The sequence below is a fragment of the Sinohyriopsis cumingii genome, chromosome 2 (genome assembly GCF_028554795.1).
Source record: "Sinohyriopsis cumingii isolate HCF-2022 chromosome 2, ASM2855479v2, whole genome shotgun sequence".
Classification (NCBI taxonomy): domain Eukaryota; kingdom Metazoa; phylum Mollusca; class Bivalvia; order Unionida; family Unionidae; genus Sinohyriopsis; species Sinohyriopsis cumingii.
Window position 1 is genome coordinate 169,996,633 of NC_142962.1, and position 17,972 is coordinate 170,014,604.

The window sequence follows — 17,972 nt, forward strand, 5'->3', positions numbered from 1 at the left end:
GTGTTCGGTTACTCCATCAATTCTAACAGTGACATCACTCAGTGAAAGATTACTCGTTCTTAATACTCTTTGTTTATCCTGAAATATAACAATTTCGTTTGAATCTACATTTGCAAGATTTAATAATTTGGATAATTCGTTGTTGATGATTTTCTTTACATTTTCGCTTGATAGTCCATTGTTTTTTTGTCTCGAGGGATCTTCCATAAATATCTATCATTATATTAAATTGGTTCTTTTAACTAAAATTCTTTGTAGATTTCCAATACTGACTTGTATAATCATGAACAGATTTATGAGGTGGTTTGGTTGATTTTGATATAGTATCAAGTACATTAATTACTTCTCTGCCAGATACTGGTGGATTGGTTATTGTTTGAGTTGGTAACGTTGAATAGCAAACTAGAGAATTTTGTACTGGATTAATATAGTTTAGAAATTCTTTTGGTGAAACTAACTCGTACAAATCAAAATAAATTATTCCACATGGATCAATCGCGTTTGCAACCCAGTGAGTTCCTGGTCCTGTGGAATTATCAAGATTAATGATTCCCGTTTCAACAGAATTTTTTTTTTTTTTGGTAATTGATCTTGCATAAACATTCCTGAAATTTTTTATATTTAATTGTTTAACGGCATTTATTAAATCAAATTAAGACATAGGAATTATATCAGATTTTTTTTTTATGAATAAATACTTCCTGATAATCTCAGGCCGACTCCATAATGAGTGAAATGACTGCCTGGTAACCTTAGACCGCGTCCTTTTTTTTGTATCCCTGTCCTCTTACTTTTTTTGCTGCTACGCCAGCAAGACTTCCAACAGCATAACCGCCTTTTGCAGTGGCAGCAGATGTAATTGCGGCAAATAATGCTGGTAACGCGGCGAGAAGCTGAAATATACCACCTGATTTAATCATATCTTTAATCACATCCATAGAGAGAGTAAATTGAACACCCTTTTTATCTTTTTTTGCATCATTAAAATGTTTAATTTGACGCGATGTCAATGATAGTTTATTTTGACCAGCAGAATTTGATCATATTTTAATGTTATTTTTGCTCCCATCGATTTAGCTGAATTTGATTGTATTTTTTTAATCTGACCAGGAGTCAGAGTGACATTAACATGATTATATAACATTTATAACAACACAAGTAATCTAATTGTGTTATATACTTACATATTTTCTACAGATGCATCAATAACGCTCATTTGTCCAACACCTTTGAGTAACATCGATTTATCACTGAGTATAACAGCTACTGCTCTGAAGTTAGGGATAGTAATATCACCTGCTGCATTTGTTGGAAGACTCGCACGAGCTCTAACATGAATATCAACAATACTCTTATCTGGTTAAATCAAGAGGTTCTAACGAAAAATAATAAGTTGGGTAAAGATTTTAAAATCCAATAGTGATATTTGCAGATGATTATCTATATTTAGATCACATCCCATAAATGTTAGTAAACGATGATATGCTTGTGCTATTTGGTTTTGTCCATAATTAAGTAAAATATCCTCAGATGGTTCTTGTTGGCCATTTATTCTTAATGATACTTCAGAAACACCCAGTTGATCAAATATCATATGACTGCATGTTTGTGAATTTAATCGCATATAATCCTGTAGTGATACAAATATATGTCGTGGTGCAGAAACACCCAGTTGTGATGCCATATGCCATGAAAATATACCATTAATAGTACTTTGAATACTATCTGTAGTTGTTGTTAACCGTGATAACAGTTATTTACCACCTAAATCCATAAATGATAGTAATTTATCCTCTTTGTTGATCGATGAGTCATCACTGGCATCCATAATGAGAGTTTTGTTATATTTACCTTGCCAGCAGCAACACCATCACCATGCCAGATTGCATCATTATCATCACCTTTTCTAACAAGGACTACTGAGTGTTTAGCTCCAAAAATAACCCTTCGGACGTTTCTACAAAATCCAAAAATATGAGACAATGGAATCGCACATGAAAATAATCTACGATTACCCTGCAACATTGAAACAAGTGTTGCAAATCCTAGGTTATAATTAGCATTAACACTTTTTATAATATCAAAAGCAGCAGCTGGTCTAGCTTCATGTTCAATATCATCTGTTTGTGGATCAGATGCAGTAGCCTGCGGAGTCCTTAATTTAATGTATCTAATATATTCAGTGTGATCAGTAATATTCTTAGCAAACATCATTGATGGACCAGCCGATCTTGTATAATCATCAGAATAACTCGCTAAACCCAATATTGTTGTGGCAACATCAACATCCATCTGGATAGATTCAATCTCTTTTCCATCAATCATATATGTAACGCTACTAAACAGTGCCATAATCCCATTATTAACAAAACCAACTTGCGTATTTACTGCATATGGTGTATTAGCGTCAACATTTGTTACAAGTTCCCCTTCTACTTCAATAAATGCTTCAGCGGGTAAGACATATCTACATGTATCCTGAACTTGAAGTTCAATTCATCCTCGGTTATTTGGTTGTATTGCATTATAAGAATAAAATTGATAATCACGTACAGAATCATCTTTGAGAACTGGTACATCCATGTCAAATGCTGTGTTGGATGATTGTTTGAACATTTATTATATATTTCTTGATTTAAATCGCGATCTCAAACCACTTCCTATTAAATTTGCTGTAATATTTCTTTGTAATTGATCAGATTCTTGATTTATATCTGTTATTTTTTTATCAGAGGCTTTGTTTATTATATCAATTATATACACAGGCATATTTTCCGTAGACGTTAATTTTACTGGTAGTTGTGGTTTATGTCGTCTTCGAATCAAGGTTGATAATTTCTCTTTAGCTGCAGAAAATGCCTTACTGGCAATATTACCAATAGCACCAGGAGCTTTTTCACCAGTAACGTTAATAGCTTTCATCGATAATTGTTTTAAGAATGGTGCTATTTTGGGAGCCATTCTTGTAAAATAATCCTTGAATAACATCACCAAAACCATTTCTGTAAAATGTCCTATAGATGGGTAATCGTGAATTTACCACTCTGACCATGGTTGGTTTATGATGGTGTAGATGTATGATCATTATTATTATTATTATTTATATTTAATCTGACAATTAATCACTATGATTATCATCAACGAGTTCATTGATAAATTCTCGATATATGTCGATATCCATCATACCTCTTTGAAGTAGTCATTGGCAAATATCAGTTGCTTCATTAGTGATTTCATGAGAGTTATTTCCAGCTCTTATTCCTCCTATAAGAATTTCTAATCGTGCTATATCAGAGAGAATATTACTAGTACACTCAACAAGACCACTTCCTCAAGAAAACCCACTACCAGTAGCACCAGGAGTATCATCAGATTCATCTTCTTCTGCCATTTTAAAATATTTTTCCTCTTGTTCTATTTGCTGCAGAGGAAGAGAGAGATAACACTGATAGATATCTTGTCACTGAGCACTTTCATACTTATATATGTTTTGCATGTAGGTTCTAAATACTGGATCATCTGCTAAAACAAAATTCCTATCATATTTTGTTCTATATACCCACTTGTACCAGGCACTTCTACCTACTGCTTTATCATATTGGGGGTTTAGATATAATTTTTTATTATTAAAACTTGTAAATGCAAAAGCAGCTAGATCAGCCAGAGAATCATTTTTTTTAATATCATTAATTGCCTCATTAGTAAATCTCTCATATTTGATTTCCCCCTCTCTTCCCTTAGGTACTTTTATTTTAGTAGTATCAACGAATGTTTGTTGTGGTTGTACAGCTGCATCTTGTTGTTGTGCAGCAGCTATATCAGTTGGAAGATCCAGTAGTATTTCTTTTGTTTGTTTACTTTTTGATATTTTTTCAAGTTAGGAAAAAGACCCTTCCTTTCTTCTCCCTCCCTTCCAAATACAACCTCTCTAGTAGTTATAGTAATAGGTTTAAATAAATGTTCAATACCCGGTACAAAATCAACTTGAGCTTCTTGCCGTGCCTGTAATTTTTGTCTAACAGAATCATGGACTGGTATAAATTTTCTAATCGATGCTAATCGTTCTTGTGACAGTCGGGTTGTTAATGATTCTCCTACCATATTGATATATGATATGATTTAATTTTTAACTGTATTTACGGAGAAATTGATAAAATATTTGGTTAAAATTACAGCAGCAGGAAGGTGGAGCCCACCAATATGAGGGTCATCATGGTATAGGGTCTTTTTATAACTGAAAAAGATAACGACAAAAACATTAACAGAATTAACTAAATTTAAAAAGAATTTTGATTTGTTGACGTTAAAAAGACTATTATTTGCCGTGAGGACCCTTATAAAATGTAGAGAGCTTCATCATCCCTCTACAGAGTTAACTAAGTCCAAGGGAGAATCTCGATTTGTTAGAAGATTAGTTTAATGTTATTGTCGTTAACTTTTTTAATTGTAGAAAGCCTCTATTTACTGAAAGGACCCTTATAAAAAGTGGGGGACTCCGCCTTCCTGCTGCTGTCTAGAAATAAAGTACCCTAACAGTCATTAAATTCATGAATGAAATCCTAACATTCTGAACAGTTTTTTAAAATTTATTTTGAAAAACAAACTTTATTTTTGTTTCCTTTTATATGATGTGATAAAAACAAAGGGTCCACTGCAGGTGATGATAAACAAGCTTATGGATTTACTATTTGTAAAATATAAAGAGATACTTGTACTTGTCAGATTTTTTCTTCCTAGCTATAGTAGTTCCTTATAGATGTGTTTACATAAAAAAACATGTAAGACATCAGCCTTTCAACAATTTTCAAATGAGAAAATGAGTTTGACTTCATTGCATAAACAATAATCTTTTCACACTAAAACATAACCAGTATATTAGTGCACTACATCCCCACAAAAATTTGTAGGCGGATTCTGCCTGGATGTTAGGTGGATTCAGGGCATAATCTGCTTAAAAATTCCAAAGTTCTCACAGACTTTAGGCAGCCTGGGAATATGGCTATGGTGGAATAATTAATCTAATAGCTAAACAAACCTTTTCACATATTCGTCTTAAAAAATAACTTTCCACCAGAAAAGTTTTGATTGCCCAGTTCATTTTCCTACTGTAAGACGGAATTTGGACTTGGAATGATTTAGCAGAAATGTTAGGCATAATTTTGAACTTTATCAAAAGAACTTCAAGCATAGATACATTTTTGGACTTGGTAATTTGGTACAATGCACATTTTAGACTTGACTGATGTTTTCTCTGAGAAATAAGTTTTCTTTTCTTCCTATTAAATTATGCTGAACAAAAATTATACCCTGGTGAAAATGTGACTGAAATTTCAGTGCAATCACAGTGAAAATTCGGTAACATTCACTCAAATGTCCTTTTTTAAACCAAAATTATGGTATTTTGCCAAAATATCAGTTAAATTTCACTGAGATTTTACCAAATTTTCTGAAAATATGAGTGAAATTTTGTGATTGAAATTTAACTGACTCTGCCAAAATTTCTGAAATCATTGTGATATTTTGTGATAGTAATATCACTGACATTTCACCAAAAAATATCAATAAGAAATATTACTTTACTGATGTAAAAAACAAACCTTTTTTCTATTTTTAGTAGAAATTATTTTTTATCTTTCCTATCTATTTTTCTTGTTCTAATATGTTGTTGTTTTGTTTAGCTTGAATTTAGCATTTAACTGCCCTGAACGAAGTTTGTTTTCTTGTTTTCCACTTTTAAGCAGAATTTTGCTTTTCTCCTGACCTGAATCTGATTTTCCTTGATATGGACCCTTTTTTATTTTGTCTCCCAAACTTTTCTGTTTTGTAAATTTATTGTCACTTTTAGATACAGAAAACATGGTAGAATCTGTCACTAGTTTTATAAATTTATTGTCACTTTTAGATACAGAAAAAAAAAAATCTGTCAGTAGTATAAATTTATTGTCACTTTTAGATACAGAAAACATGGTAGAATCTGTCAGTAGTTTTATAAATTTATTATCACTTAGATACAGAAAACATGTTAGAATCTGTCACTAGTTTTATAAATTTATTATCACTTTTAGATACAGAAAAAAACAGAATCTGTCAGTAGATTTATAAGTTTATTCTCACTTTTAGATACAGAAAAAACAGAATCTGTCTGTAGTTTTATAAATTTATTGTCACTTTTAGATACAGAACAAAATCAGAATCTGTCAGTAGTTTTATAAATTTATTATCACTTTTAGATACAGAAAACATGGTAGAATCTGTCACTAGTTTTATAAATTTCTTATCACTTTTAGATACAGAAAAAAACAGAATCTGTCAGTAGTTTTATAAATTTATTATCACTTTTAGATAGAGAAAACATGGTACAATCTGTCACTAGTTTTATAAATTTATTATCACTTTTAGATACAGAAAAAAACAGAATCTGTCAGTAGTTTTATAAATTTATTGTCATTTTTAGATACAGAAAGTAGAATCTGTAGTTTTATAAATTTATTATCACTTTTAGATACAGAAAACATGGAATCTGTCAGTAGTTTTATAAATTTATTATTACTTTTCGATACAGAAAAAACAGAATCTGTCAGTAGTTTTATAAATTTATTGTCACTTTTAGATACAGAAAACATGGTAGAATCTGTCAGTAGTTTTGTAAATTTATTGTCACTTTTAGATACAGAAAAAACAATCTGTCACTAGTTTTATAAATTTATTGTCACTTTTAGATACAGAAAAAAACAGAATCTGTCACTAGTTTTATAAATTTATTGTCACTTTTAGATACAGAAAAAAACAGAATCTGTCACTAGTTTTATAAATTTATTGTCACTTTTACATACAGAAAACATGGTAGAATCTATCAGTAGTTTTATAAATTTATTGTCACTTTTAGATACAGAAAACATGTTAGAATCTGTCACTAGTTTTTTAAATTTATTATCAATTTTAGATACAGAAAACATGTTAGAATCTGTCACTAGTTTTTTAAATTTATTATCAATTTTAGATACAGAAAACATGTTTGAATCTGTCACTAGTTTTATAAATTTATTATCACTTTTAGATACAGAAAAAAACAGAATCTGTCACAAGTTTTATAAATTTATTGTCACTTCTAGATACGGAAAAAAAAACAAGCTGTCAGTAGTTTTATAAATTTATTATCACTTTTAGATACAGAAAACATGTTAGAATCTGTCACTAGTTTTTTAAATTTATTATCAATTTTAGATACAGAAAACATGTTAGAATCTGTCACTAGTTTTATAAATTTATTATCACTTTTAGATACAGAAAAAAACAATCTGTCACAAGTTTTATAAATTTATTGTAACTTTTAGATATGGAAAAAAAACAAGCTGTCAGTAGTTTTATAAATTTATTGTCACTTTTAGATACAGAAAACAGAATCTGTCACTAGTTTTATAAATTTATTGTCACTTTTAGATACAGAAAACAGAATCTGTCAGTAGTTTTATAAATTTATTGTCACTTTTAGATACAGAAAGCATGGTAGAATTTGTCACTAGTTTTATAAATTTATTGTCACTTTTAGATACAGAAAGCATGGTAGAATCTGTCACTAGTTTTATAAATTTATTATCACTTTTAGATAGATAGGATCGTTCTATAGATTTATAATGTCATAAATTGTTGGCATTGAACATTACATGAAAACAATTACAATAGCAACAGTCACTACAAGTGATAAATTCTACAGGCTGATTGATTTTATAGAGTTTGCAGAATAAACTGAAATATGATCACTTATGTTGAAGTATTTTACTTTTTGAAACAGCTACAGTATTGCACAGCTCAGGATCCGTGCAATTTGAAATAACTTGAAATTTTTTGGGGTTGGTTGCATCTACATGTGTTACTGCTTCAGTGGCATCCGTGGTTAGAGCGTATGCCTCAGGTGCAGGTCTTGGATTTAAACCCCGGATAAGTCATAACAAAGACTTATAAAAATGATACTTGCAGCTGCCTCACTTGTCACTCAGCATTAATAAGTTAGTATTAGGACTTGTCGGCCTAGTGTCAGGATAATGTGGCTGCATGGGATATAATGCCAAATGTCTGTGGCAGGATGCCCCAGTGCTAGACATCACTTTAAAGTGCAGACATCATAGTGATACGGCTCAAATTGTTAAAGCTATGTTAAAATTCCCAGAACACACACACTTGTGGCACTCATAGTTGAATATCTATCACTGAGTAATGGTCCTATCATAGTATGATACCAAGAAATGGCCATATCATAATATGGCACTAAGTAATGGTCATATTATAGTATTACTGAGTAATGGTCATTACATAGAATTTACCAAGTAATGGTCATTACATAGCATTATCAGATAATAGTTTTTACATAGTATGATGCCAAGTAATGGGCATTACATAGTATGATGCCAAATAATGGTCATATCATAGTATGGCACTAAGTAATGGTCATATTATAGTATTGCCAAGTAATGGCCATTACATGCAATTTACCAAATAATGGTCATTACATAGCATTACCAAATAATGGTCATTTCATATTATGATGCCAAGTAATGGTCATTACATAGTATGATGCCAAGTAATGGTCATTACATAGCATGATGCCAAGTAATGGGCATTACATAGTATGATGCCAAGTAATGGGCATTACATAGTATGATGCCAAGTAATGGGCATTACATGGAATTTCCAAGCAGTGGTCATTACATAGTATGATTCGAAGTAATGGGCATTACATAGTTTGATGCTAACTAATGGTCATTTCATAGGAGTACCAGGTAATGGTCATATCATAGTACATGTGCGATACTAAGTAATATTCACATAATATTATTACCAAATAATGATCATTACATAGCATTACCAAGTAATGGTCATTACATAGTATTACCAAGTAATGGTCATTACATAGCATTACCAAATAATGGTCATTACATAGCATTACCAAGTAATGGTCATTACATAGTATTACCAAATAATGGTCATTACATAGCATTACCAAATGATGGTCATTACATAGTATGACCAAGTAATGGTCATTACATGGTATTACCAAGTAATGGTCATTACATAGCATTACCAAATAATGGTCATTACATAGCATTACCAAGTAATGGTCATTACATAGTATTACCAAGTAATGGTCATTACATAGTATTACCAAATAATGGTCATTACATAGCATTACCAAATGATGGTCATTACATAGTATGACCAAGTAATGGTCATTACATAGTATTACCAAGTAATGGTCATTACATAGCATTACCAAATAATGGTCATTACATAGCATTACCAAGTAATGGTCATTACATAGTATTACCAAGTAATGGTCATTACATAGTATTACCAAAAAATGGTCATTACATAGCATTACCAAATGATGGTCATTACATAGTATGACCAAGTAATGGTCATTACATAGTATTACCAAATAATGGTCATTACATAGCATTACAAAATAATGGTCATTGCATAGTATGACCAAGTAATGGTCATTACATAGTATGACCAAGTAATGGTCATTACATGGTATTACCAAGTAATGGTCACACATAACCTTCAACTAATATGCTATTTTTTTTTACTGAATGATGTTATATGCTTGCCTGTATATGAATTATGCTTTTCCAGTACATTAAAACAGTAAAAAAATGAAGCAGTAAAAGTTGTGTTTGTAATTTATATTATCATCTTTTTTATTTAACCCATCATAAAAGATTGAGAATATTCTAAAATGAGAGACTGCTATGTAAGAACTACATAAGAGGAAATTTGACCATCTTAGAGCTATGTGCAGTTTCCTAGTATTCTTTTTAAAGTAACTACATGACTCCATTTCCAAGAAAACATGGGTTTCTTTACTTTGACACTTTGCCTCACAGATTTATTATACTGATAATGAATTTATGTAGCAGACCATTCTGTACTTCTAAAGAAAATAGTACCAGTAATTTAGTGAAATAAACTTTTATGGATTGACTTATGGATAAAAATTCTTAGAGCAGATGGGTCTTTTTAAACTTCTAAGCCTGTCCAATCATAAGGACAATTCAGCACTACATTAGAAATTTGTGCAGAAGAATATCAGTGATGTAATACATAGGTCGGATTGAGGACATAATCTTTGGACTTCACGATTATTCAGCAAAGTTATAGATGTCTCGGCATATACAGGTTAGCATTAAAAGTAAAGTGTATTTTTCATATAGTGTGCTGTAATTATGGCATGTAATATATTAGTTACAATGTCGTATTCTCAACAAAGTAGAGGTATTAATATTAATAATAGTGATATATAGATTACACTTTTTATGCTCGGAATCAGGCTATGTGCCACTTATATTAGCAAAACATATGTTCATTCATCTCTCAAGGTTGGCGTATATGGTCATATCATAGTATTACCAAGCAATGGTCATTGCATAGTATGATACCAAGTAATGGTCATATCACATTATTACCAGGTAATGGTCATATCATAGTATTGTACCAAGTAATTCATATCATAGTATTATATTAAGTAGTGGTCATATCATAGTATTACCAATTAATGGTCATGGCATGGTCATGTCATTATATGATACCAGGTAATGGTCATATCGCAGTATTAACAAGTAATGGTCTAATCATAGTATTATCAAGTAATGTTAATTACATAGTATGATACCAAGTAATGGTCATTAGATAGCATTATACCAAGTAATGGTCAAATCACAGTATTACCAGTAATGGTCCTATCATAGTATTACAAAGTAATTTTCATTACAGAGTATTACCAAGTCATGGTCATATCACAGCATAACCAAGTAATGGTCATATAGTATTACCAAGATATTGTCCTTACATAGTTCTAACAAGAAATGGTAATTTCATAGTATTAGCAATTAATGTTCATGTCGTAGTATTACCAAGTAATGGCCATTACATAGTGTTGCCATATAATGGTCATACAGCATTAAGAAGTAATGGTCATTGCATAGCTTTATAAAGTAATAGTCTTATATAATATTACCAAGAAATGATCATGACATAGTATTACCAAATAACGGTCATATCATAATATGACCAAGTAATGGTCGTATCACTGAACATAATTTGGAAAAAGCCACTAGTTGTTCATAAAATATCGGTTGTATGAGTGCTAAATAATTTGCTACACTAGTACAGGTTGAAGGCTATAGACTCCTACCAAATAGTAAATAAAAAATGTTTATTTGTGAGTTAATGTTATCAGTATGACAAGTTTATTTGTGAGTGAATTTTGTCAGCATGATAGCTCTTGAGATCAGAAGATATATTTTATTGGATAACCTGTAAGGCTGATTTATTGCAGGTTGGAAATCTTTAAAAAATTTCCAAGGTCATTCATAATTTCCTAGATTTTTTCATAGGACCTGTTATTGTAGTTATTAAAACTGCTTAACCATTTTTGATTTCCTTATTCAGAGACAGAAGTTGCCATGATCTCATTTTACATCCAGTTTATCCCGGAGTCCATAGCACTGTGTTATACACTTCAGTAACAAGTGACATGGATGATTTCATAATGTAATTATGACATCATTTTGAACTGTGCAGTAGGCTTCTAGGTCAGTTTGGTATGACATTTTATACATGGCCACCAAATGTGTGTGGGATATTATGCAGTACTGTTTTGTATGTTGCCTTCCATCTGTTTTAGTTTGAACATGATAATTTCTGTTGTGTTAAATTTCAGTTAGTCTTGGTATAAACAGTAATTATTGCTATCTTCATATAATGTGCATTGTTATGCTGTCCTTAAGAGGGCCTCAAGGGAGAATAGTCCTTGACTAACGAGTCACCCTCTATAAATAAAGCATTATTATTATTATTATGTGAGTTTTGTAACAAAAGAAAAAGTCTCAGTTTTTTTAGTCTGTAGCTTCTGTTTCAAAATCACTGCCTAAAATAGATTTCCTATTTGCATGTTGTTTTTGAACAGTAACTTAAGCTCTGTTCAACAGATTTAAATTACATATGTCATTCCCTCAGCCAGAAGATTAATCTCCTTCATGCTGATGTTAAAAGTCACTGGAGGTCAGATAAAGAATTTTAACAGCACATTTAATTTCTTGGTTGTAACTTGAGTTATGTTGAATGGTTTGAATAAAATTTGCTGGCTTGTATGTATGTGTGAATTCCAGTGGGCCCAAAAGGAGAGGCTTTTAATATCAGTCTCGTGATGGAATGTTGGTAACAAAGTTTGATGATGAGAGTCATTTGCATCATTTCAGCACATTTATAGTCATTAATGATCTTTTCCTTTGGATTGTAAATCAAGAGTTGGTTTGATTGCCATTTATTGTTTATGTATAATTACAGGGACAAAATGTTGGGGTTCCCAAACCTGGAAAATGGAATAATTTTTCGGGTAAAAAATATTAAAAAATGTTACTCTTAGGAAATTCAAACACATTGAGATCAGGGTTTGAATCTTTTTTCTCCCTAACATTCCTTTACATATCAGTTGAGAAAGACATAAAACAGGATTATGTAATGTACCTCATTCAGTTCTTATGATAGAGACATATATTTTGCTCTATTAAACATGAGATTTGAGTGATAGACATTAATTAAGGCTACCATTTACTACTGATTAATACTTCTGACTAACAGATGTTATTTAGTATTTTAAAATTAGATTTAAGTCTGAATGCAAAGTCTTTATTGTTGTTTATTCATTATCGATTAATGGAAGAACAAAATCCACAACCAGAAGAAGCATAAAAGAAATGATGATGAGTGCATTAAAGAAACTAAAGAATCTTGTACATCAAATGTTTTGGAGTGTAGAAATCAATGTCAAGTGTCTGCTTGATTAGGATGAATTCATGTTAGGTATAGGTGGTGCTCTACAGTTTTATATTTTGCCTAGGTTAGGATTTTAAAGAAAAAAAATGTCGCTGGCTTTCCTCACTGGTTATACTGGCTATTTAAAAAAAACCTTGTATATCTTAGGTATAATTCAAAGAACCTTTAATTCCCTTTATTTTGGTGTATGATTGATCAGGAACGCACAAAAAACAGACAAATAAAATTCACTCACTTCTGGTAAATGACACCATAGTCACTGATGAAACTGACATTGCAAATGTTTTCAATGATTTTTTCATCAACATTACCACAAAGTTAAAAGAGCCAGTGATAGAAAACAACTTTAATGAACTGAAAAAGTTCTGCAGCAGTAAAATCTCAAAGGAGGTATGTTTCTCTATCCCACCAGTGTCAAAAAACTTTGTTAAAAAATGTCTCAGTGAACTTGATACCAAGAAAGCTACAGGACTTGATCAGATTGGTCCACGACTCATTAAATCTTCTGCCTTTGCTATTGTAGATAGCATAACATTCATAATTAATTTAAGTATTGCAACCTCATCTGTCCCCAAAATATGGAAAACTGCAAAAGTAACTCCTATTCACAAATCTGGTTCTAAGGATGATGCTGATAACTACCGACCAATTTCAATACTACCAAACTTGTCAAAATTGATTGAAAAACATGTCCATGACTCATTCATGTCATATTTAACCAAACACTTGCTGTTACACCCTAATCAATCAGGCTTTAGACAGAACCATTCCTGTGAGACTGCCTTGATCTCCCTAACTGATAAATGGCTTCAAGCACTTGACCAAGGTAGAATAATAGGAACTGTATTTGTAGATTTCAGGAAAGCTTTTGACATGGTGGATCATGAAATCCTTTTGAAGAAACTGAAAATCTACCAGTGTGATGAAAGAACAATTAGATGGTTTACTTCATACTTAAATGAGAGAACACAACATGTTTACATAAATAATGTTCCGTCTGAACCTGAAACAATTAGATATGGAGTACCACAAGGCTCAATTCTAGGTCCACTACTATTCATTTTATTTATTAATGACCTACCACTTTTACTAAGAGACTCAATATCATCTACAGATCTCTATGCAGATGACACAACATTGTCAGACATCCGAAACACAAAGCATGAACTCGAAATTTCTTTACAGAATGCACTAAACAAACTGGAAAACTGGTGTACATGTAATGGCATGGTGGTAAATACTGGTAAAACTAAAATATTACTTATCTCAACACGGCAAAGAAGGACAAATCTTGATAGTGATGAACTATGTCTGACATGGAAGGATACAAATCTGCAAATAGTCTGTCATGATAGGCTACTTGGTGTTCTGGTAGATAATAACCTATCATGGACTGAACATATCAAACATACCAGTAAAAAAGTCAATTCAAGTTTATGGCTTCTCAGTAGGATAAGACATTTTCTCCCTGAAAGGCACAGGAAACTATTTTATAACAGTTACATACAACCCTATTTGGACTACTGTAGTACAGTATGGGGTAATTCAAATGATAAAAACATAGCAAAGCTGGCACATCTTCAAAAAAGAGCATTTGGGCTAATATCAATCCAGAAAGAAAGCAAGGAAAGTTTAGCTGGTAGGTTAAAAATATTACCTATTAAAGACCGAATCTGTTTGAGAAAAGCCAAATTAATGTACAGGATATCTCAGAATAGTGCTCCTGAATATTTACAATCACTATTCCAGTATAGGCTACCTGGTAATACTCCCCACCTGCGATCCATGTCTACCAAACAGTATAAAATTCCCAAACCAAATAAGGAGTTATTTAAAAAAAGTTTCCAATACTCTGGAACTCTGCTCTGGAATAGTATTCCAGCTGAGATTAGAAATGCCCACTCTATTTCCTTCTTCCAAACCCAATATATTCAGTGGCTTCAGAGATGCAGCTTAAATAAATAAATTCCTTTGTATGAGGGCCTCAAGGTAGATTAGTTTTTAGCTAATTGTGTTACCCTCTTTAAATAAGGTCATTATTATTATTATTATTATTATTATGGGTGTACGATGGGTTATAGAGTATACAACTTGGCCTTACTTCAGATGTGCACCTTTCAAAAAGTGCTAGCTCTACGTGGTCATTTTCACTTCCTGAACTTCAGAGGTAAATTGTAGAAAAAAGAGCTGATAATTTTACATATTATATATTTGGTAATTCATTCATTGCACTTTCAGAAGCTGGTATTATCTAGTCTGGCAAAATTCATTTTCCCTATTTTAATAGCTGCTATGTATAGTGTACTTTAGACTTATTCAGGCTAATTTTTTAACACAAGGGAGCAGTCATTTTAGTTAGCAGTGTGCTTAAATCATGTAAAATTTCCTAAAGTACAATATCCAAAGAAATATCATCCACATTACATTAATGTAGCATAGAGGTATGCTAACATTCTTGCCATTGTGCATGTTAAATGTGAACTACTTCACCTTACATATGTCACTCTCTCAAAAGTACATATTAACTGGTGAGCGCCCCCCATAACAGTAGTATCAAAGTCATGATTGGGAACACTTGGAGCAGTGGAAGTGAAAACTTTAGATTTATTGTCATTCATTTGGGACTTTTCCAAACAATATTATTGGGGAAGGCTGCAAAAAGTATGGACTGACATGTTACCCTGATTTATATAATGTATTGTGACTAATCACAGATCTTGTTGTAAGTGAGGAATGAGAGAGATCTTTTTTGAATAATCCTGCATACATTATTTACTCTACCATTTATGCAGGTTATTTTCGGTGTGAAAATGGACGTGGTTGTCTGAATCCCAAGTGGCAGTGTGATGGGGAGAACGACTGTGGAGACAACTCTGATGAGAAGAACTGCCGTAAGCTTTTGTTGAATAGCTTCATTAGTCAGTAATTGGACAATGGTAGTGGACAGAAAGTTTAATGATTATTGTGTTAACTGAAATTAAAAATCTTTGTAAGTGTGCTTTTGGTATGAATATGGAAAGTACCATAATTATTCAAATGTCACGGTCTTGGAAATTACCATAATGGTTCTAATATCCTTAATGTGGAAAGTATTGTAATTATTCTAATGTCCTTATGTGGAATGTACCTTAATTATTCTAATATCATGAGTATGGGATGTATCATAATTATTCTAATGTCATGAACCTGGAAAGTACCGGAATTATTCTAATGTCATGTGTATGGAATGTATCATAATTATTCGTATATCATGAACCTGGAAAGTACATGTACCAGAATTCTAATGTCATGAACCTGAAAGTATCATAAATATTTGAATGGGAGGAATATGGAAAGTACTGTACATTTTGTAATGTCATGAATATAGAAATGCCATAATTATTCTAATGTCATGAATATGGAAAGTGTAAAAGGCATGTAAATCCTACATGCGTAAAATCTAGCGACCTCGGTATTAAATCAGTTGAACTCGTTCCAGTTGATCGATCGAACACAGTTATAAATATTATTGTGTACGTAATATAATTAAACTACCATAACCTACTCATTCGTAAATGTGATTGAAGATAGCACTGCCACCAAGCGAAATTAATACTTTGTCAAATAACGAGCTTTGTTTCAGATAGGATCATTGTGGAGAAGCGTTTCAGAGAATTCCTGAATTGGCACTTTGAGATTTTGAGAAGTATTGTTAATACTTGCAAAGAAATCACATCAGTGTTTTACTAATTGAGCAATACAGCACTTAGTTTCCATGTAGACGATTGTTTTATGAAATGCATTTTCCTGGTTTTTGGAAAAAGGAATCTTATTTTGTGTTGTATCAACAGTTAGTCTGGTCCTTATTTGGTAGATTTGCTGCTTTGATCTTTGTAGCCATTTGTGAAGCAGAAAACCAGACTAATCATCATCAGTGAAAAACAGTGACGTAATAACACAAATGTTTTTGTGTGCATGTGATTATTGTGTAATACCAGTCAGAATAATGTTAACAATGTTTCAAATGTTAGGCGTCTTAAAAATAAATGTAATTTATACAGAATAGCAAACAACTTTATCAGATAAAGCACTTTATTGACAAGTATTCTGGATGTGATTATCAGCCATGAAACAGTACATTTACCCACCCATCACCATCTCAAATTATAAAATTTTGTAAAAGTGACTATCAGAAGTTAATAATTTCATAAACAAAACAGTGGATGGATATTTTGTGACCCCGGTTTGCTTTCGTACCCTTACTTTTTGACTTGGTAGCAGCCATTGGCCCATAAGTTTTCTTTTCTGGAATGAACATTGTAATGTAACTAGAAATCCTTCAGCAAGCAGTATCATGCTGTTTATCGGATTTTGCAATCAAGTACATCTTTAGATTAATGGAAGCATATGTTGTCATTCTTGTGGAGAAAAATAGTTATCAAAATGTTATATTTCCTTATTAATCATCATTATATTGCAGCTTAAGAACTTTAAAAATTTCATTCATTCATAGACTGAGGCAGCCATGCCATGCACTGAACTATGCCTTTAGATTGTGAGCCTGTCTTTTCAGCTTCGAGATGCCAGTTTGTTATAATTACTGGAGAGAAATCATCAGACACATTCCAAGTATCCAGCTTTAATAATAGCAGGGAATGTGTGTGGACTATTGAAGCACCAGTTGGCAAGAGGATCAAAACAAATGTAAGAATACTTGTGTGAACACGTTTATTCTTGTGTATAGCCTGTCTTGTGCTGAAATATGGCATTAAACCCACAACAAAGACAACAGTTTACACATGTAATTAAATAGTGTACCTGAAATATAATATCACTATAATTCTAGATTTTGTAAGTAAATCAGTACATAATGTTATTAAATAACTTATAATTTTCTTCAGTTTTAATTAATCAAATTGCCAGAAGCCAATTTAGTTGAAACAGTTCACTTAAAAAATTAGCATGTACTGGTGGAAAAAAAAGTCCAAATACTTACCAGATGGTTTAATTTGAGTCTGTGGTGTAATTCTTCTTAGTGTTCATCCAGGATCACAGGTTTCTTGCAATTCGTTTCTCATGTTCCCTGACATTAGGAACCTTTGTACCCCCAATCCTATTTTCTCAAGAAAACACTGAAATAGATGTTTGTGACTTTTCCT

The 17,972-nt window shown here is 31.8% G+C and overlaps 1 protein-coding gene across 1 annotated transcript in view; it reads left to right on the top strand.

Annotated features, from left to right (window-relative positions):
* LOC149806284 (CUB and sushi domain-containing protein 2-like) overlaps window positions 1-17,972 on the top strand; it is a 247,889-nt gene that overhangs the window by 122,225 nt on the left and 107,692 nt on the right. Inside the window, exons 6-7 of the mRNA XM_089935578.1 lie at window positions 15,627-15,725; window positions 17,387-17,517. Coding sequence (XP_089791704.1) covers window positions 15,627-15,725; window positions 17,387-17,517 — 230 coding nt within the window. The remainder of the gene's footprint in view (window positions 1-15,626; window positions 15,726-17,386; window positions 17,518-17,972) is intronic.